Source organism: Ovis aries, chromosome 7, assembly GCF_016772045.2.
Source record: "Ovis aries strain OAR_USU_Benz2616 breed Rambouillet chromosome 7, ARS-UI_Ramb_v3.0, whole genome shotgun sequence".
Lineage (NCBI taxonomy): Eukaryota > Metazoa > Chordata > Mammalia > Artiodactyla > Bovidae > Ovis > Ovis aries.
This window is the reverse complement of record NC_056060.1, coordinates 19,882,421-19,901,393: the sequence shown is the minus strand read 5'-3', so window position 1 is coordinate 19,901,393 and position 18,973 is coordinate 19,882,421. Positions and strand designations below refer to the sequence as shown.

Here is an 18,973-nt window from a genome sequence, read left to right as displayed (position 1 = left end):
GACAACAGACAACAGTCTGGACTACTAGCAAACACGGCTCAGTTGAGGCGCTAGAAGAATTCAGCCCATCAGGTTATCATTCCCTCTCTGGGGAATTGGAATGTAAGAGTGAGGGCAAGTGGGAGAGAGGGCACATGAGTCGGTGCAGTGAGAGTAAGTGCAGAGGGTGAACTCCTCTCCCTGAAGATGACCTACAAAGCTCGCAGGCTAAAACCAAGGCACTTGATTCATATCATAAAGGTATGGCAGAATGTGTTAAGTGCTCTAAGTAGTACAAAAAGAAGAAGAAACAACAATTACTGGCTAAACCTTTAAAATCCTGTAATTTGTTGTTCAATACAAGATCTTGGGAACCCATACTATTCCCTTTATCAGCTTGAAGTTAATGCTCAAGAGAATATGAAGAATCAAAGCTACTCCATTTTGTAAGGTTCCGGGAAAAGAGCCTTTGGAAATCCCCTGACCTCACCCCCACCACCTGCGAACCAATCAGAACCCTTGGCCAGCCCGGGAAATTCGGGTCAAGCCTGGGAAAGGAAAACCAATCAGAACTCAACACCTAACCCTTCACCAGAAGGTGACCAATCAGACCCGGAGACTCCCAGTTTTTGAATTTTTTGCGCGATAATACCCTATATAAGCAATGTAACCCAGAGCTCAGGGCTCCTCCCTATAGCTGCTGTGTCGGTATCCGTGGGAGGCCCAGCTCGAGCTTGGTAATAAAAACTCTCTTGCTTTTGCATTGGATATTGGCTCCCTGGTGGTCATTGGGAGATTTTGTGACTTGGGCATAACATTTGGGGGCTCGTCTGGGATCTCCCACCGGCTCCACGGGAAGACCGATCCGGAGAATCATCTGTAGCCGGTAAGCTTTTTTCTGTCTGTCTTTTCACTCCTGGTAGGGCCTGGTATCTGAGACCGGTATATGACTCAGGCGGACGCGCCGGAGAGTCACCAGTGGGGGTCGTTGGGAGACGTCCCCAACCCCCGGCGTGGGGGGACGGAGTGCCCCTGTTCTCTGTAGACGATACCGGGTCGCTCCTGCTGAACGGCCAGAGGCCGTTGTCGTTCGGTTTTACCTCCGGATTCCTGGAGGTGTATTTCTCCTGTCTCTCTTTCTGTTTGTGTGGCTGTTCGTATTGTCTGTGTTAATTTACCAACATCTGACTGATCCAGGGACGATGGGGCAACACCATTCTAGCCCCACACCTCTATCCTTGGTTATTGATAATTTTAAGGAGGTCAAGATGTGCGCTCATGACCTCAGTGTAGAAATTAAAAGGAATAAATTAATCACTTTTTGCAGCACAGAATGGCCGACCTTCCATGTAGGCTGGCCCTCAAAAGGCACCTCTGACTTGGGAACTTTACACCGGGTTCTGACCACGGATCGGACACCCTGACCAAGTTCCCTTTGTCAGCACATGTGTCTCCTCGGACAATTCATTTCCGAGTGTTAGACAAGAGCCCAGTTTCGGGCCCTGGAAGGGGTCCCTCTTCCTGCAACAAATGGCGACTCTGGCGGGGACTCTTCTTCGCCGAGACTGACATCCTGACCACTCGGGGTACTCAAGGGCCAGCTTGCCTGCCAATGGACCAGACCCAGTGGCCGCAACTGGGACCCTTTTGTCCCTGGTCTCCTCCTGACGCGGACAACTGGCCAGAGTGCCCTGACTGGTAAGGAACAAGAGACTTTATTGATCTCTCTCCCCTCCCCTCTCTGTCTCCTCTCCTTAACCCTTCCTATCCTTCCCTGTTTTTCTAGTCCTCCAGTCCTGGACACAGGAATCTGGTCAAAGGGCCCTCAGCCTGAGCTGAGGATTGGAGACTGATCACCTCCTCTTGGCAGAGAACTCGAATTCTGGTTCTGATTTCTGGTAGGGCCGAGTTCCAGTCCTCCCTTCTCTGGAGGCCCAGGGAAAAGTCCCGTAACGCCTGGGTATCTGTAGGTGGCAGGAGACGTCTGTAAGGCCACCCCTTTTGCCCCCCTCTCCTGCCTCCTCTCCCTTCTTTTTCAACCTGGCTTCCTTTCCTTCCTTGAAATCTTTGATGTTAGTACTTGGATCTGAAGTTCTGTGTCTCTATAAGAGGTTTTCTGAGAGACTGTATTTTTGTATTTAATGGCTTCTCTGGTGGAGCCGAGGTTAAAGCGTCTGCCTGCAATATGGGAGACCTGAGTTCGACCCCTGGGTCGAGAAGATCCCCTGGAAAAGGAAATTTTGCTTTGTCTGGCAACCATGTGGTTTAGACCTGCTGCCATTTTGTTAAAACTTGATTTTCTTTCCCTGTGCCTTGAGACCAGGGCTCTCAGGAACACTTATCTAGACCATCTCTAACTCCTGACACTGAAAAAAAAAAAAAGACTTAAAGCTAGATCTTACACTGTGTCTGTCTAAATATGTCTTGGTAATATTTTTGTATATGATCTCTATTTATTTGGCTTAAAAAAAGGTAAGCACTTACAAATCAAGTAATTCTAAATTAAACAATAAATTCCAGGTTTATGTGAACTGGGAAATATTCAGTGTTAAATACCTGATATTAATGTTTGTTTGTTGACCTATTTAATATAGACATGTCTTAGAGTACTTAACGTTAAGTAAAATATTTTCATTGTACCTAGGTTTAATATGAGTTAAACATTATATCTGTTACAAGTTTGTCAACAAGAAAATTACCTCAAGTAAGAAAAACTTCTAAAAAATGTAAATGAGATATGAGCATTTAGATAAACTCTATTAAGAATAATTACGCTTTAGGAATGTCTGTCTGAAATAGTCTGTCCAAATTGGGGTAACTTGAATTGGGTTGTGCTAAACTAAGTGATGGAAGTTCACTGACTAGCTAGCTCCTTTCCAAACAGAGTAAAATTTTGAAACGTTTATTACTAAACATTAGTTTCCTCTTACAAAGAAGCTAAAAAATTTGGGACTGTTAATGACTAAAAATAAGCTGGTGCAAAAACTTAAATTTGGCTTTTCTCTCTGTTAAAAGGACACACTTTCTTCAGATGTTGAACTGCATTTGACAATAGATTTAAGTTCATTTGCTTCTTAAATGGTCTGTTCTGTATTTGCTTCTGAAATCCCATATTGTTACTTTGGCTGAGTGAACAGCTATTGTTTCACAGTGACCTATAGTCCCATCTGACTGAGTGCTCAAAACCTTTCTGATATTTGTTGACAAAACTTCCTAAATCATTCTATGAAGCACTTTTGGCTTCTAGCTAACTTTGGGGTGCTTCAGAGGGCCCCTGAAGCATCCCAAAGAGATATTAAACTGTGTTTATTTGGTTGGTTAAATTACATTAAAAAAAGATTATCAAATGAGTAATAAATCTGCTCATATTATAATGTAGGGTAAAGTTACTAATACAGATATCCTAAAAATTATATGGAGTTTTTAACATTCTGATATGTCCTGGTATTTTAATAAAAAACCTGATGACTTCACAAAAGTTAGCAAAAGGACTAAATGAACCAGTGAATATGCGTATAACTTTTATGGTTTCTATCTGAAAAAATTATGGGGTTGAATCTTATGTTTTCAGGGAGTATTGGAAATCTTCCTCTCAAACTAATTATGACAATACTTTGGTAAAATTAAACGTTATAAACAAAACAATTATATTTTCTATCTGACTCCTCCAAAAATTAGAAGTTCTTAGGTTTCCAGTAAGTTTATCAAATGAGTTAGGAAGGTTTTCTAATGGATACAAAAATCTCAAGAAATTTTTGAGACCTTAAAAGGGAAAAATTCACCTAGATTTGTTATGCAAAATCTGTGATAAGCCTTTGGTGTGAGTTTCCCAGCCCTGTTTTATTTTAAAAGTTCAATCTGAGACTCTATAAATGTTTCAGCAAAATAAAAAGCCTATAATCAATTATGGTTATAGAAATCATCAGACCAAAATTAGTGAGAACAGACCTATTTTGCAAACAAACTAGCCTTAATTTGGTTATATTTAATAAAAATAAGGGTAACTTTAAGGAAAAAAAGGTATTTCGAAATGTTAAATACCAGTTTGTAATGGAGGTCTGCATCTAGTAAGACTCATCTCTTAGATAGTTCTTTACTGTTATGTAATGTTGATATAAAATTTAATTGAATTCTTGAAGAACACCCTAAGTTTGTTTCTGAAGCTTATCTCAGTAATCTATCTTTGGATGAAGATCAGATGCCTCATGACCTGCAACCAGGACTGGAAAAGACATAATTTAAGGGACTGTCGTCTCCAACATGGATGGAAGGACTTTTTTTTATCAGGAGAAACCACACTACACCAGGATGAGAAGACGACGACATCAGAGGTAGACAGCTTCCCCAAGATGCGGGACCTGATTCGTATGATCATTTATGTTTTCTTGACTTCTTAGACCTTTGCATATAAGTCAAATGCTTTTCTATCATAGGCCTGATCCTATGCTAGTTTCAAAATCAATCCAATTGTTGGGTTTGTGGCCAATAACCTGTGTCTAGTTCTGGGTTACCTTGGTAAATTTCTCTATTACCAGACTCTAACTGGTTGGCCCTGAAAAAATTTATTTAAAAAATTAAATCAAACTAAAGATAATCAGTCTAGTGACACTAGAAAACTGGGCTATGTTCCTTATAGATGGTGCCAATATATAACTTCCCTGGAAGATAAAGATTCTACAGGGCAGACTAAGTCAGATAACCTGAAGATATACTGGGCTACATCTAATGGAAGTTCTTAACATAAGTCTTACTTGTGACTTTACTAATACTGCTGGCTACGTTATTTGTATTTCACCTGTTTTACAAAATTGCTGTTTCTTACACTGTATGTGTGTGAGGCCTCTAATACAATAATATATAGTCCCATATGAGATCAATGATGGTAACAGTGTAACTCTAGATATGGCAAGAAGCAACAAGAGGGAATATTCTCCTGGACCAAAAAGCTAGTAAGACAGGTGGTCCACAGAATTTTAGATACTGTTTTATGGCCCAGTCCAGTAACAGCACATTGAGTGGCCTGTTTACCTGAGAATGGACACTCTCAGCACCATGGGATAAAATGGTCATGAACTGCCTCCCTCATAATCATGATCAAGTTTATGAGCAAAAAGGGGCTCTGCCAACTGAAGACTGACACTCGCCATCTGCATCTACAAAGATTAAACCATGGCCGCTGCAACTGCTGACTTTCAACGCCCCTGAAAAAGGAGTTCAGGGTGAAAATCAGGAATGAGGCACTCTGTGCTCTGGGAAAAACTGGCAGAACAGGCCTTCAGATAGTTAGATCTTTTCAGGAAAAGATTTTATGAGTCCCAATTCTTGCATCTTCTCATACCTAGAGAAACTGACGTCATTAACAGTGAAATCTGCTTTGGCTATTAAGGAAAAGTTTACAATTAAAAGTCAAAATAGAATAGCTATGGTTCAGATAATCCTGGGAAATAACTAGGTGATGCTATGAGTATACTTTCAGATTAGACCTTGTGTTGCTAAACCCTTGAGTTTTCTGAGTCGTGTCAGGCTTGGATGCCACCATTTTCAAAACAATGTCTGCTGGAAGCTACTAACCTGACTTTTTATAAAACTAGGCAACTGGCTACATGGCTACAAGTCTCCCTGAAGTGCCAGGTCCAGACTGGGTTTCAGACCTATTCTTCTAAAAAGAAATGAGATTACGGTTTTAATCATACAAGACTCAGATCTAAAACTTGGAACTCAGAAATACTTCCAATTCAGTGTCTATACTCCAAGCTGGGGCAGTTCTATGCCCCATTTTGACAGGAAGTTATCACAGTCACAGTTGCCTAGTTCCCTAAAATTAAAACTGAGTGGGACTCTGGGGCTCTGGAGTGCAGATCTGTGTTCTCCATTTCTTATCTGTAGGATATAGACTTTGTTCAGCCTCCTTGGCCTTCGCTGAATTCCAAAGCATGGCTTCAAACAATTGCTAAGCAGGGAAGGGAGGGTCTACAAAAACAGAAACAATCAAAGGTTGGTACAGCCTCCAGACAGAGTCCTGGTTCCTACACAAAGAAATATGCATAACAATGTCTTTGAGCCCCCACCCAGGTGGAAGATGGTAACTTCAGACTGAACACAAGATTCCTGGAGCACAGCTCTGTTGCCTCACCACCAACCCATCAAAAGGGGTCACAAAGCCTGCAACCCTCACCCCAAATGTTGCCTTCTGTTTCCGGGGACCAGAGATGACCATCCTGTTAGGTCTCCTGTTTGGCCCTTAGTCGATTTCATCTCTGAGAGGGGCCAACTAAATTGCTGTTACTACGAGGGTAGAAGCTGGTTTCAGATGTGGAAAACCCCAACTTAGATCAGGTAGAGAGAGACTTCTGCTCTATTAGGCAGGCCTACGCCCATGCACAGCAGGAAGAAGTTACAGAAGAAAGAGACCTCTGCCCCAATTCCCAAAAAGTATCTTGAGTGTGAAGTCTCTCAGGGGGCCTATGTGCTGTGTTAGGGGAAGAACGTTGTTTTTATGTGAATCACTCGGGGGTAGTCAAAGAGTCCCTGGCCAAGATAAGAAAAGGGCTGAGTCAAAAAAAAAAAAAAAAGAGAAAAATGTCTCAAAATTGGTTTGAATCCTGGTTCAACTCATTCCCCTGGTTTACAACTCTCATATCCTCCTTGGTGGGGCCCCTGATTATCTTGTTACTGCTACTCACCCTCAGGCCATGCTTACTAAACTAACTAGTGGCCTTCATTAAAAACTGCATCAACACAGTGCAGCTCATGGTGCTCAGATCCCAATATGCGGCCCTGCCAACGGTCCCCTTAGCAGGCGACAATATAGAGCTGACCTCAGACCCATGATTGGGTCTGTCTGGATCCTAGAGAAGGGGGGAATGAAGAATCAAAGCTACTCCATTTTGTAAGGTTCCGGGAAAAGAGCCTTTGGAAATCCCCTGACCTCATCCCACCACCTGCGAACCAATCAACACCCTTGGCCAGCCCGGGAAATTCGGGTCAAGCCTGGGAAAGGAAAACCAATCAGAACTCAACACCTAACCCTTCACCAGAAGGTGACCAATCAGACCCGGAGACTCCCGTTTTTGAATTTTTCGTGCGATAATACCCTATATAAGCAATGTAACCCAGAGCTCAGGGCTCCTCCCTATAGCTGCTGCGTCGGTATCGGTGGGAGCCCCAGCTCGAGCTTGGTAATAACTCTCTTGCTTTTGCATCGGATATCGGCTCCCTGGTGGTCATTGGGAGATTTCGCGACTTGGGCATAACAAATAACAACCTTCTCAGGTTCGATCTCTGGGTTGGGACGATCCCTTGGAATGGGAAATGGCACCCTACTCCAGTACTCTTCCCTGGAAAATTCCATGGGCAGAGGAGCGTGACAGGCTGCAGTCCATGGGGCTGCAAAGAATCAGACATGACTGAGAGACTAAGTGCAGATACAGCTTTTGCTCATCATTATATAAAAGTTCAATAAAGTCTATTAAATGAATGAATGAATCTAAATATAATTTTTAAATCCAAGAATTTTCTTGATAAACAAAAGGCTATTTTTATTAAGAAAGTGGTATTTTGCTTATACATCAAATGTTTCATTCAGAAAATGAATAGTCTCCTCAGGGGCAAGGACTGTATCTATTCTTATTTGCTAGAAACAAGAACCGTGCCTGGTATATAATAAGTACCTACTATTAAATATTCAAAATAAAAGCCTCATCTTTGGGAAATGTTATTCATCTGGGTCTGGAGTATAATCAGACTGACTTTTAAAAACATCCATGACCAGTTTTGCAGTAATGCTCCTTTGGTGAGATTTCTCAGCAACACTCCTTCAGTCGTCTTTATCTGCTGCAGCTTAGAGCTGCAGGGTTCAAGTGAGGAAATGAGAAAACTGAAAGGTACCCTTGAAGACAAACATTCACCTTGCATGGCTGCGGCCACTGACAAATGTTTCAGGTCACAGATACCCAAGTGGTATCAGTGTTGGAAGAAATGATTTTGTAGGCCTCTGCTACCACCCAGACTGAGTAAGACTCTGCTTATGTAGCTTTGTTTACATGGATAATACATTAAAATATTTTCACCACAGAACAGGCAAAACCTGTAAGAGTGTATTTTACAATTTTTACCAGGTCAGAAGTTGACTGAACTATTACACATTCTTTTAAACCATTTTTGATTTGTGTAAGTCAACAGCCTAGAGCAGTCATTAGACTAGTGTTAATTCAAAGTTTGAGAGAGACACTATCTTTGAGCTTTTGCCTACATGCAAAGCAGCTTACCTTCAATCAGCTGTGACAGCTGTGCCCCAGACACCAAGGTCTCAGTGACATCACTCTTTCGGGAAGCCTTTCGGTAGCGAACCTTGTAGCCAGTAATCTGTCCATTTTGTGCAGCTGGAGGAGGTGGCTGCCAGTGAATCACAATACTCTAGGAAACACAAGATTATAGGGAAAGACAACATATCAAGTCTCGGTCCTGTTTTACGTATCATCACCCTGAATTCACTGTGTAAGAGAAGGAATACGAAGGCAGCAGAGTGTTCAGAGTTTCATTACTAAGCTATCTGGTAATCACTCAAAGATGGTTTTAAGTTTCAAAACCCTCAAAAGAGGGAATGGGGAGATTGTGTTTGTGGGCAGTGCACTCTGGCACCTGATCTATTTTGCTAGAATGATACTACCAGGCAAAAGTCTCAGGAAAGTTTCTGAAGGAAAGCACGAGGCCAGAGGCATGTGGATGAGGCAGTAAATCGGTGTTAGGGTCTCTTCTGCCTCTACGATAAGAAGAGTGGAATTAGGTCGTCTCCGTCTAAAACTTTTCCACGAGGGGACTGTTAATCATCAGCTGATTGTTTCTTCAAAGAAAAGGAGTCTCAGATTACTTTTTGAAAGGACTGCCTGTCTTAGTTGTCTATGCAGCCCAGGAGGGGCTCTGGGCATCTGAGAGGCACACGTGGTCTTCAGGGCACAGTGAACTTGCCCAGGAGAGCTGGCTACAGCAGTGCAACCATAGGACAGATGTCTGTCTGCCTTTGACTCACTCTGGGTTCACCTCACAGTACTAAATGGCTCCAGTATCATAAACAGCATCACCAAGGTACTGGATGTTGAACGTCTATAACGCCATGGTTTACATAATAATAGCAGCATACTTGCAGAAAGGCCAAAGTAATTTTGGCATTAGAGAAAGGCAGTAAAATTAAACAGAATAAACCAAAGTTGGCATCTAAGTCTAGCTTTAAACTGGCAAGTGTATTATCTATGTCACTTTCTTTCTCTGCTTGATTATGCTTGTTTTGATAGAGAATCTCCCTCTTTATAAGCCCTCCTGAGGCCTAACAGGCTACCAGTAAAAATGAACAACAGCAATATAAAGCTTTACCTTTGAATTTCTTACTTCTAAAGACAGATTCTGAGGAGCAGCACTGGGAACTGCACAGACCAAAAAAAAAAAAACAGAAAGGAAATGAAAAAAAATTTAAATTTCAATTACATCATGTGACTGTTCTTGGCCAGACCTTATAGAAATGCACATCTCAAACACTGATACGCAACCTGAAAGTCTAACCCAGGAGCCAGGGTCCTCATGTTGACGGCAGTATTTGGATAAGGTGTGGCCATATATAAGTCATTTAAAATGAGACATTCACATATACACATCCATACCCAAGTCAGGATATACCTTTGGGAAGTCAGATACTTATTTCAAGGATACGATGATGACTCTAAACTTTTCTAGAGCCCAATTATATTCTTAACCTTCAATGTATTCTTCTGAATATGCTTGGGAATAGTTTTCTTTATTTTGGGGTACAATTTCTGGAAATGAGCCTAATGAATATGGGAAGTGAATCAGCTGGGTAGTATCATTACGAGTCCAAAGTGTGATGCACACAAATCAACAACCTTGGCTTTCTTGTGGGATTCCTAAACTGGTTTTGAAGGCAGTTTCAAGGAGAGCAAAGAGTTGTTAAACAATGGAAGTCCAGTTGAGTAATCATTTGGCTTCTGAAGGCAACTATATAGCAGGAAATAGTCATTCAGATGTGAGAGGTTGGGGACTATTAGTTACAAAACAGCTGTATAACTAGTTTCTCACATATTAGAATATAAGATAGGGTATCTCAAAATTTATTGTACATATGCCCTCCAGTGTCTTCTCTTGTAGTAACTATAGAAAGAAAAAAATTTTAAGAAAACTTGATTAGTTTCTTCTCTAACCACAAAATGCCGACTTTAGCTTTTCTCTCCTAATCCACACATGGAAATTTCTCCCTTCCATTCTGACACTTGGTGACCAGACATGTAACTCAGTGCCCACTGTGGTATAGTCTTCTGGAGGACAGAGAGGATAGAGACCTCTCAACCCAGAGATTCAGAGGGCCTGGAGAAGGACTTCTCCATTTGTGTTCTGAAAAAAGGCCATGGATGGTTTCAGTCATTTCCTTTTTAAGAACTTCTGACTCAGCTGCAGAGGCACCAACATAATTGTTGTTGCTGTCTTCTCTTTCAACATCACCACCACCATCACAGCTAGGATCTGCTTCCTGTTCCTACATGGCAGGTAGTTTAATCCTTACAACAATCCTACAAAGGAGTTTCTTTATTATCTCACTTTATAGATGACAAAAAAAACAGCTGCAGCTCAGGGGAGTTAACTTGCTCAAGGTATTTGTTTCAACTGGTGTAAGAACCAAGATTTCTCTTCCTCCAAAGTGCTGCCCTTAACCAACCGCGCTGAGACACATTCAGTTCTTGCAACAGGCACTGTAGTCAGCATGCCAACCCACTTGATGCAGTTAGAAGTGGCTCATGGGTGGATTTAAAGGCCTATGTTAAACACAGGCTAACCAAAATACAGTCTGCATTTATTTCCCCCAACTTTTTATCCTGAAAAATGTCAAGTGCAGAGAGTGGCAAGAATGCAATGAACACCATATACTCTTTTCCTGCATTTACCACTTGTTAATATTCTGCCAAATAAGCTTTATTTCTCTCATTATATTTATACATATTTACCTATGTACATATTGTTTCTGGAGAGCTGAGAGACAGTTACAGTCATTATGATACTTCACCCTTAAATACTACAGTATGTATCTCCTAAGAAAACATTCTCCAACAAAATCATAATACAATGATCACATTAAAATCTAATCAGCACAAAACTATTATCTAATATACCTAATAACATATCTAATTTTTAATACTGACTGATACTATACCAACCTAATTATTAAGTAATTGTACCAAGAGTGTCTTTATACTGGTTTTACTCCCAGATTCAGGAATCAAAGATTAAACATGATTTATTTAATTCTATGTGTCTTTACTTTTCTTTAATCCTATAATGACTCCTCTTTTTAGTTTCTTTCATTAGACTAATATTTTCTAAAGTATTCAAGCTAGTTTATTTTTTTGCAGAATGTCCACCAATTTGGATGTATATCTCGTTGTTTCATCACGATCATACTTAAAACATTTTTGGCAGGGATACAGCACAGGTGAAATAGATGAAGTTATGTCTTTCTTAATGCAACACATCACATGATGTCAGTCTGTTCCAAAGGTGATGTGATGTCTCACCACTTGTTTAAAGGAGTCAAATTACAGCTCTTAAAACTTGTTTAGACATTCAGTGTAAAGGCTATAATACATACACACATTTTTAGGAAAAAGACATTTTTGAAACATTTGGATTTAGCTGAGTTTCAGGATATAATATATACATTAAGTGCAATGAACTGTTATTTTCTGCTCTACTCTAAAAATATCTTTTAAAAAAATGTGGGTCTTGACCTACTCAGTTTCACTGGCAAGCTGTACTTTGAAAACCACTGCTTTAGGCCATGGGTCTAAGCAAATAACAGTGAGATATAAACTGTCACAAAATAATTAAGGAGTTAAAAGACCTATTTGGCATGGAAATATAATTGCTGTGTAGAGTAAGGACAGCCTTCCAATAGCCTTGGATGATCTGTTCTATGAACAAGCAATAATACTCACTTATACAAAAAAATCTACTAAAAATAAAATACCAAGAAGCTATTCAAGTACCAGGTACTACATGTTCTATGACCTCTCAATGGATTTTTATAGCCACCCAATGAAGCTGGTATTATCTAAATTTCACATGTAAGGAAACACGCTCAGACATGTAAAGTGACTTGACTGAAGTCACACTACTAGAACTGGTATGTGAACCAAATCTTGATATCGAAGCCCGTGATCTTGTTACTATGCCACCAGGGCCCCCAAGCTCGGGATTCTGTTCCAGAGGAAGAAAACTCACCATCTGAAAAAGTTCGAACAGCAACATCTTGTGTGGAGACTCCAGGACCATGTTTATTGTAGGCCACCACTCGGAAACTATACTCTGTATACTTTTTCAATCCGTTAATGGTGTGGGAGTGACTTGAAACATCAACATCCTTAAGTAAAATAAAACACACACACATACACATATATATATATACACACATACACACATATATATATACAACTCAAGCCAAAAGAAATGAAGCAAATAATTAACTATACAAATTCTATATTTGACACAATGCAGACTTTTATCCCTCTTACAGAACGTTATTTCAATAGTCAAAGCAAATTTATCATAAACACTGGTAATTTGCTTAGAAATACTTCTTAATAATGTTTAGTGACCGGTGATGGCAAAAACTACAGAATGAACCTTGGTATTAAGAAACAGAATTTATCAACTCATCATTTCTTATACATATTTTTTCCTCAGATTTCTAGACAAGCAGGTATTGAGTTTTTGAAGTATATTTCAAATCTACTACTCCAATCAATGCATTAGAAAAAGGCTTGATATTATACCTGTTCTTTATCAGTCCCTTTTTCCATGTAGTACAGTTTGTAATTCTGAATTTCCCCATTTCCAGACAACGGTGTTTCCCAGGTGACAGTGATGGAAGTAGGTGAAGTTGCATGCGCTCGGATGTTGGGCGCCGGGCCAGGGAGCTGAACTAGAAAGATTTCAAGATGGCAAGACATCAATAAAATTTATTGTACCTCTCAAGACCACTCTCAGCAATAATGGCACCCTGGCTATGTTTGCAAAACAATAAAAACAATTAAACTAAGAAAACAAGTGATTTGACTCAAGAGGTTTCAGGATAATACATAATTAAATGATTTCCCTCTTCATGACCCCAAAACCAAAAAATATCTGTGAAATATCTCAAATTTATTCAAAGAAAAAAGTGAACACTGAAGAATTCTTGTGGTTTATAAAATCCTATTTTGCAGCAGGACTGCAGCACACAAAGGCAGACATCACAGAAAGGAGCCTTCTCTTGACAGCCTATGGGGATACAGTGAAAGATGGACAGAGGCCCTGCCCACAGAGAACTCCAGTCTAGAGGGAAGTCAGACATACAGTTACAAAGAAGATCGTAAGTGCTGGCAGACTAGGCAACAACTGTAATGAAAATGGAAAGAAGAGAGTACATAATTCTGCTCTGGGTAGGGCAGTTAGCAAAGGGAAGGACTGAAGCAGACTTAGGGAGCCAAAAGAATGAACAGTTTCCTCAGACATCAAAGGAGATACTGCTCTAGTCAATGGGGGTGACAGGTGAGAAAACAGCGTTATATGGTTCAGGCTGAAACAGGGATTAGATAAAAGGATACAGAATGCTATAAAGGATGACAAGAGCCAGATAAGGCCCTGCTCTGAGTCTGGATCATTTCTTCTAGGTGTTAGACAATTACTGAAAAATTATGAGCAGGAGTATGACAAGACATGACCAGATTTGCCTTTAGAATGAGCATATGAACGCACGTACAGAAGAAAAACAGCAAGGGAATAAGACTGGATAAACACTCATTTTAAAAAGAGCTACCATTTATTGATGTTTGCTATCAGTCCAGCAGTAAGTGCTTTACATGTATGTGACTAGAAGACCCCATGAGTGATTGACCAATCATCTGCCCAGTTTACATACTTTTTCACTATATTCTTTTTGTCTGACTGTCAGGTTCCACTCCCAATTTATATACAAATCCTGGGCAGCTGCCCGTGTCTACACTTTGGTGGACACTCTGCATCTGAAAATCATTTCTCTGGTGCCAGCACTTTTGTAACAGACATCCATTAGACTTAAGGAAAGGGAAAAAAAAACTAACAAAATGTAAAACAAACTGGCTTTCTTAAATAACAGCATGACAGCTTAAGATTAGTTCAGCTACCAAAGTAGAGAAACCTGAATATGGTTATTCTGACAGTTGTTTGCTTTATTTAGTCATGAATCATGTTATTCACTTAATGTTAAGAGCATATTTTGCACAGCCTGACAGGTGGGATTTGTCACACTGCTGCTGCTATGGAAAACTTTCCTCTAACTTTTTAAAAGGGAAGGAAAACAGAACAAATTCCCTTAAAATCACTTTCAGTATATTTGCTGGTTAAACATAGGCAAATATGATCCTAAAAAAGGCACTAATAAATTCTTTTGTCTATACAGTGGCATTAAAACATGTGAAAAAATTTAAGTTGGCTTGAAAAACTAAAAATGTAAAATATTTTCCAAGGGCTGACTCTTAACACTTTGGCCTCCCCCACCCGCGCCCCAGGCTGAACACATCCAGATGAAATCTCTTTCCACTGACTCCTCTTTTGCCAAAACATGTTAATAGTCACCCTGCATCTCCTAAACAGTCTCCCCAGAAGCTGTTGCTCCTTCCATCTATATTCTTCAGTTCAGTCGTTCAGTCATGTAAAACTCTTTGTGACGCCACGGACTGCAGCACACTAAGCTTCCCTGTCCATCACCAACTCCCGGGGCTTACTCAAACTCATGTCCGTCGAGTTGGTGCTGCCATCCAACCATCTCATCCCCTCTTGTCCCCTTCTCCTCCTGCCTTCAGTCTTTCTCAGCATTAGGGTCTTTTCTAAGTCACTTCTTTTCTGAGTCAGTTCTTTGCATCAGGTGGTCAAAGTATTGGAGCTTCAGCTTCAGCATCAGTTCTTCCAATGAATATTCAGGAATGATTTCCTTTACTTCTGACTGGTTTGATCTCCTCGCAGTCCAAGGGACTCTCAAGAGTCTTCTCCAACGCCATAGTTCAAAAGCATCCATCCTTTGGCTCTCAGCTTTCTTCATGGTCCCACTCTCATACCTATATTCTTAGCCACTTTCTTTTAATCAAACTCCCTTGAATAAATGAGCACAATACTGCCCATTTACCAGTCCTTGTAAGTCCTTGTCTGGCACCAGACTGTTTTGTGAACAGAAGTCTCACTCATCTTTACATCTTGCTGCCTAGCACAGTGCCTGGCACATGGCAGGCACTCAGGAAGCCTCTTCTTTCATCTCTAACTTGACAGTGCCCCTTTTAGTTCTGTAATTCTCAGCAGTCTGACTTTAGGTGCTGAAGTGATCAAGAAAGCCACTGGTTCTTCCCAAAGGCAAGCGTGAGTACGTACAGACACACAAATATTTTCATGTACCTTCAGAAGTTCCACGGCCCCGGGATGGAACCCTTGCACTCAATCAAATTCAGTGGGCTCTCTCATTTTCATCATGACTCACCCTGCATGGACACGGCTAATCCTAGCTTTGGGACTGGGTCAAGCGGTTTCCTTCCCCAAGAATGTTTGCTCTAAGCCAAATGCTTTAAGGCCAGCCTGGGGTTTCATGTTTTCCTAGGAAAACATGAAACAGATTTGATTTACCTAACTTTACAGTAACTGTTCCTTGTTCTGTATTTCATTATCTCTCATGAATGACACCTGTATGTGAGAATTAATAAAGGAAAATTGAGTCCAAAATCGAACAGATTGTTCCTGCTCTTATCTGAACACAGTAATTGTGAAACTCAACATCCTTTCCCAGTAGTGAGAACACATTCTTTCCTTAAATCAGCACCCCCACCCCCTACCTGGCTCTCTTTGGGTCCTCTTGTTGTTGCCTGGGTTTGATTCCTGACCTTTAATGCCCTATTACAGAGATGATGAATGGCCTCCTATCTTGACTGCTCATTCTTTAAAGGGAGGATTCCTGTCCTGTCCCCTGCATCTCTGATAGCTTGTGCAGGGCCTGGTAGAGGAAGTCCTCAGTAACTGATGGGTGAACGATTTACTGCAGCATTAGAAAGTGAAATTCCACAGCTTCTTGACTTTTCTTATTCCACCCATCAGGCAGAGTCCTTGAATTATTTCCATAGTTTCAGTGGTAAATACATTTAATCTGTTTAGTACCCTAGTCAGTAGCTTCCTCAAATTCATCACCCATTCCCCTCAGCTACAGTAAAATTTTTGTTACTGCAAATTTGTTAACACAGAAACACTAGTGCAGTTAATAGGAAAAGAAAACTGGAGAAGGCTCCCCAAAAAAACAATGGCTTGTGTTAAAAGAAGGTACAAGTGTAGAAGAAAGCTTCCTGAGAAAAGCATTAATTCTAAATTTGACTGCTTCTCATAATTTCTGACCTATAGTTTAAAAAACCAAAACTTAAGACATAGAAGACATTTATAAAGCAAATCACTTGACACTAATTTCAGTTGGAAAAATCTTAAGAAATGTAACTGGAAGTAACATTATTTGGCACAAATGACAACAGGTCCAAGGTAAAGCCTTGAAGAGATTTCGAAGAGTATGGTATGTATAAAGACCAGGGCAATTCCACTGATAATAACTATTAAATACCTATTTCCTGTGTGAGGTACTGCATTAGACATGGTGGGAAATAAAAGGACAAACAAATACTCTGTCTTTGCCATAAAATTAATGAAATACATTCATAACCATAATTTAAGGAAGATGTACAATAATATATCTCATAACTTAAATAATACATAATGTACCTTAGGACTGTAGAAAAAAATATTAGATAAGATCAGAGGAAGATTTTAGAACGGCATCTGAACTGGGTCCAAAGAATCAGTAAAATTTGGGCGTCTTCCAGCAGAATTATATTGTTGTACACTATTTGCTGCTGTTTGATGCAGTTAACTTGATCTCCTGTATCTAATTCACTAAGATCCCTAAAAGTGAGGCACTGTTATTTCCTGCACACCTAAGGTATGCCAGGCTATACCTAAGATAGCCCTTCATACAGGTCTTGCTACAGGTGGGGCTGACAGACAGGTGGGAGACTTACCCTCAGGCTGTGTTTCTACCCGTAGTGGAGCTGAACTCTCTCCAGAGCCATGCTTATTTTGAGCCATAACTCTAAAGATGTACACTGTTGCTGGCATTAGGTTTTGAATGGTCACCTGCATTTCTCCCGGGCGACTGGTATTCTCAACACGTTCCCTTTGGATAAACAGGGATTTGGAAAGAAATAACATTGATTATGGAAATTTCTAAAATGCGCAGTTTCATTTTCATTGCAATATCTATAGATACCACACTACATCAAAATCTTAATAAATTTAAGTCAAATTAACTCTCAAAAAAAGGAAAGTTTCAGGGGTGGAATGGTGCTTGGAATATAGACACTGGTTAACAGCAACGTCACGCATGTCTGAGAAGTCGCTGATGTTCTTGCTTAAACATCACTGATATTGTTGGTCATAATCACAACTTCCTTTCAAGAGTCTTCTCAGTGCCATCTCAAATAGGGTAGCTAGTCACCAATTCTGTACACTTTAAGAATCACTGAGTTTTAAGGGGCTATGTTTAGGGAAACAAACAGAAGGTGATTATAGGTATGATCCAATTTTCACAGAAAATTATCAAAGAATGTTGCATATCTTCTGGATAATAAACTTTTAATAAAAGGAAAATTAGAGATTATCACTTAAAACTGGGAACAAAACATTAAAAATTTAAATGAATCTATAAGCTAATAACTATTCTGATTTTTACAATCTATTTCTTATTTTTTAAAAATTATTTTCAAACTGATCTGAAATATTTTAACAAATCTTATCACAAATGGTGCAAATGGCTAGTGGTCTGGTGTTACGAGATGAAAACATAAAGGGAGTTATCAGGTTCTTTAAAACAGGTGGCTTTCAGGCTCTATTTTGGGGGTCTGTGTGTCTACAATAATTATGCTCAGTGTACTGTGCTCACTATAACGAAGACTATTTGCTTTTGTTTTAGACAAATAGCTGGTTTTTTTTTTTTTTAAGAATTACTGATTATGTAAGGAAAGATCTGTGTCTGTCTTGAGAGGGTCATAAAAGGGCCCAAAACTACTTTGTGGGAGAAATTATTTGAAATTACCTAAAAATCTATTGAATTAAATTCTTACTTTAAAATATTGACAATTTTCCCTGAAATTTGTTTAAATAAATGGTTAAACAAACTGATTAAAATTTGTTAAGTTCTACGTAACCATATGCCGATTTGTCTGATTGTATGTGAATGCATTTTAGAGATTCAAGTGTTTTTCAACAGTTTTCTATGGTTCTTTAAACTACCTTATTTTAATTAAAACAAACAGTACCCACCCACATCATGTTTATAGAGGCTGCTTGTCTACAGTCAGCTCCACTGGAAAATATCATGGTAACAGAAGTTACTGCTCAGAGACTCTTGAGATATCTATTGATATTTTCTCTTCAGCTAAACCTCTCGATCACAAGATTTAGTAGAATGTCCATTGATTTCCTATGATGTGAGGTTTCTGACATTCAATCCAATCCCAAATGACTGCTGTCTAGAACAAAGTATGGTATGTGACACTTCACTAAACTAAAAGCTCAGTGCCAGAGCACAGATTAGTTTGTTTTGCTCACTGCGCATCACAGTTTGAACAAGACCTTTCTGAGAAAGACAGAGAAAGGGGCACTATTTTACTTTAAATTGAAGTGAGAGAGTGTTTCATTCGTGTTCACGTACTAGAGAAGCACTAGCAGAAGGCTCACACACCGAAGCAGCATCACAAATGTACATGGAACGAATGAATGGAAATTTGCCTTCTAATGTGTAAATTTTATACAGGAATGATATCATCTTTATCTTTTTGTTTGTTCCTATGTAAAAGAGGGGCTTCCCTGGTGGCTCAATGGTAAAGAATTCACCTATCAA

General features: G+C 39.8%; 1 protein-coding gene and 1 long non-coding RNA gene across 16 annotated transcripts in view; one reads left to right on the top strand and one right to left on the bottom strand.

Annotated features, from left to right (window-relative positions):
* The window catches only part of NEO1 (neogenin 1), a 235,864-nt gene that overhangs the window by 47,497 nt on the left and 169,394 nt on the right, over positions 1 to 18,973 (bottom strand). For all 15 annotated transcript variants that reach the window (XM_027971564.2, XM_027971570.2, XM_027971572.2 and 12 more), the window contains exons 9-13: positions 17,094 to 17,248; positions 12,810 to 12,958; positions 12,259 to 12,397; positions 9,349 to 9,398; positions 8,247 to 8,394 (exon numbers count right to left, since the gene is read on the bottom strand). In XM_027971564.2, the coding sequence (XP_027827365.1) occupies positions 8,247 to 8,394; positions 9,349 to 9,398; positions 12,259 to 12,397; positions 12,810 to 12,958; positions 17,094 to 17,248 (641 nt within the window). The remainder of the gene's footprint in view (positions 1 to 8,246; positions 8,395 to 9,348; positions 9,399 to 12,258; positions 12,398 to 12,809; positions 12,959 to 17,093; positions 17,249 to 18,973) is intronic.
* Positions 661 to 18,195, top strand: LOC132660160 (uncharacterized). Its single transcript, XR_009601424.1, has 2 exons — positions 661 to 865; positions 4,173 to 18,195. It is a non-coding gene; the product is annotated as an uncharacterized LOC132660160 (long non-coding RNA).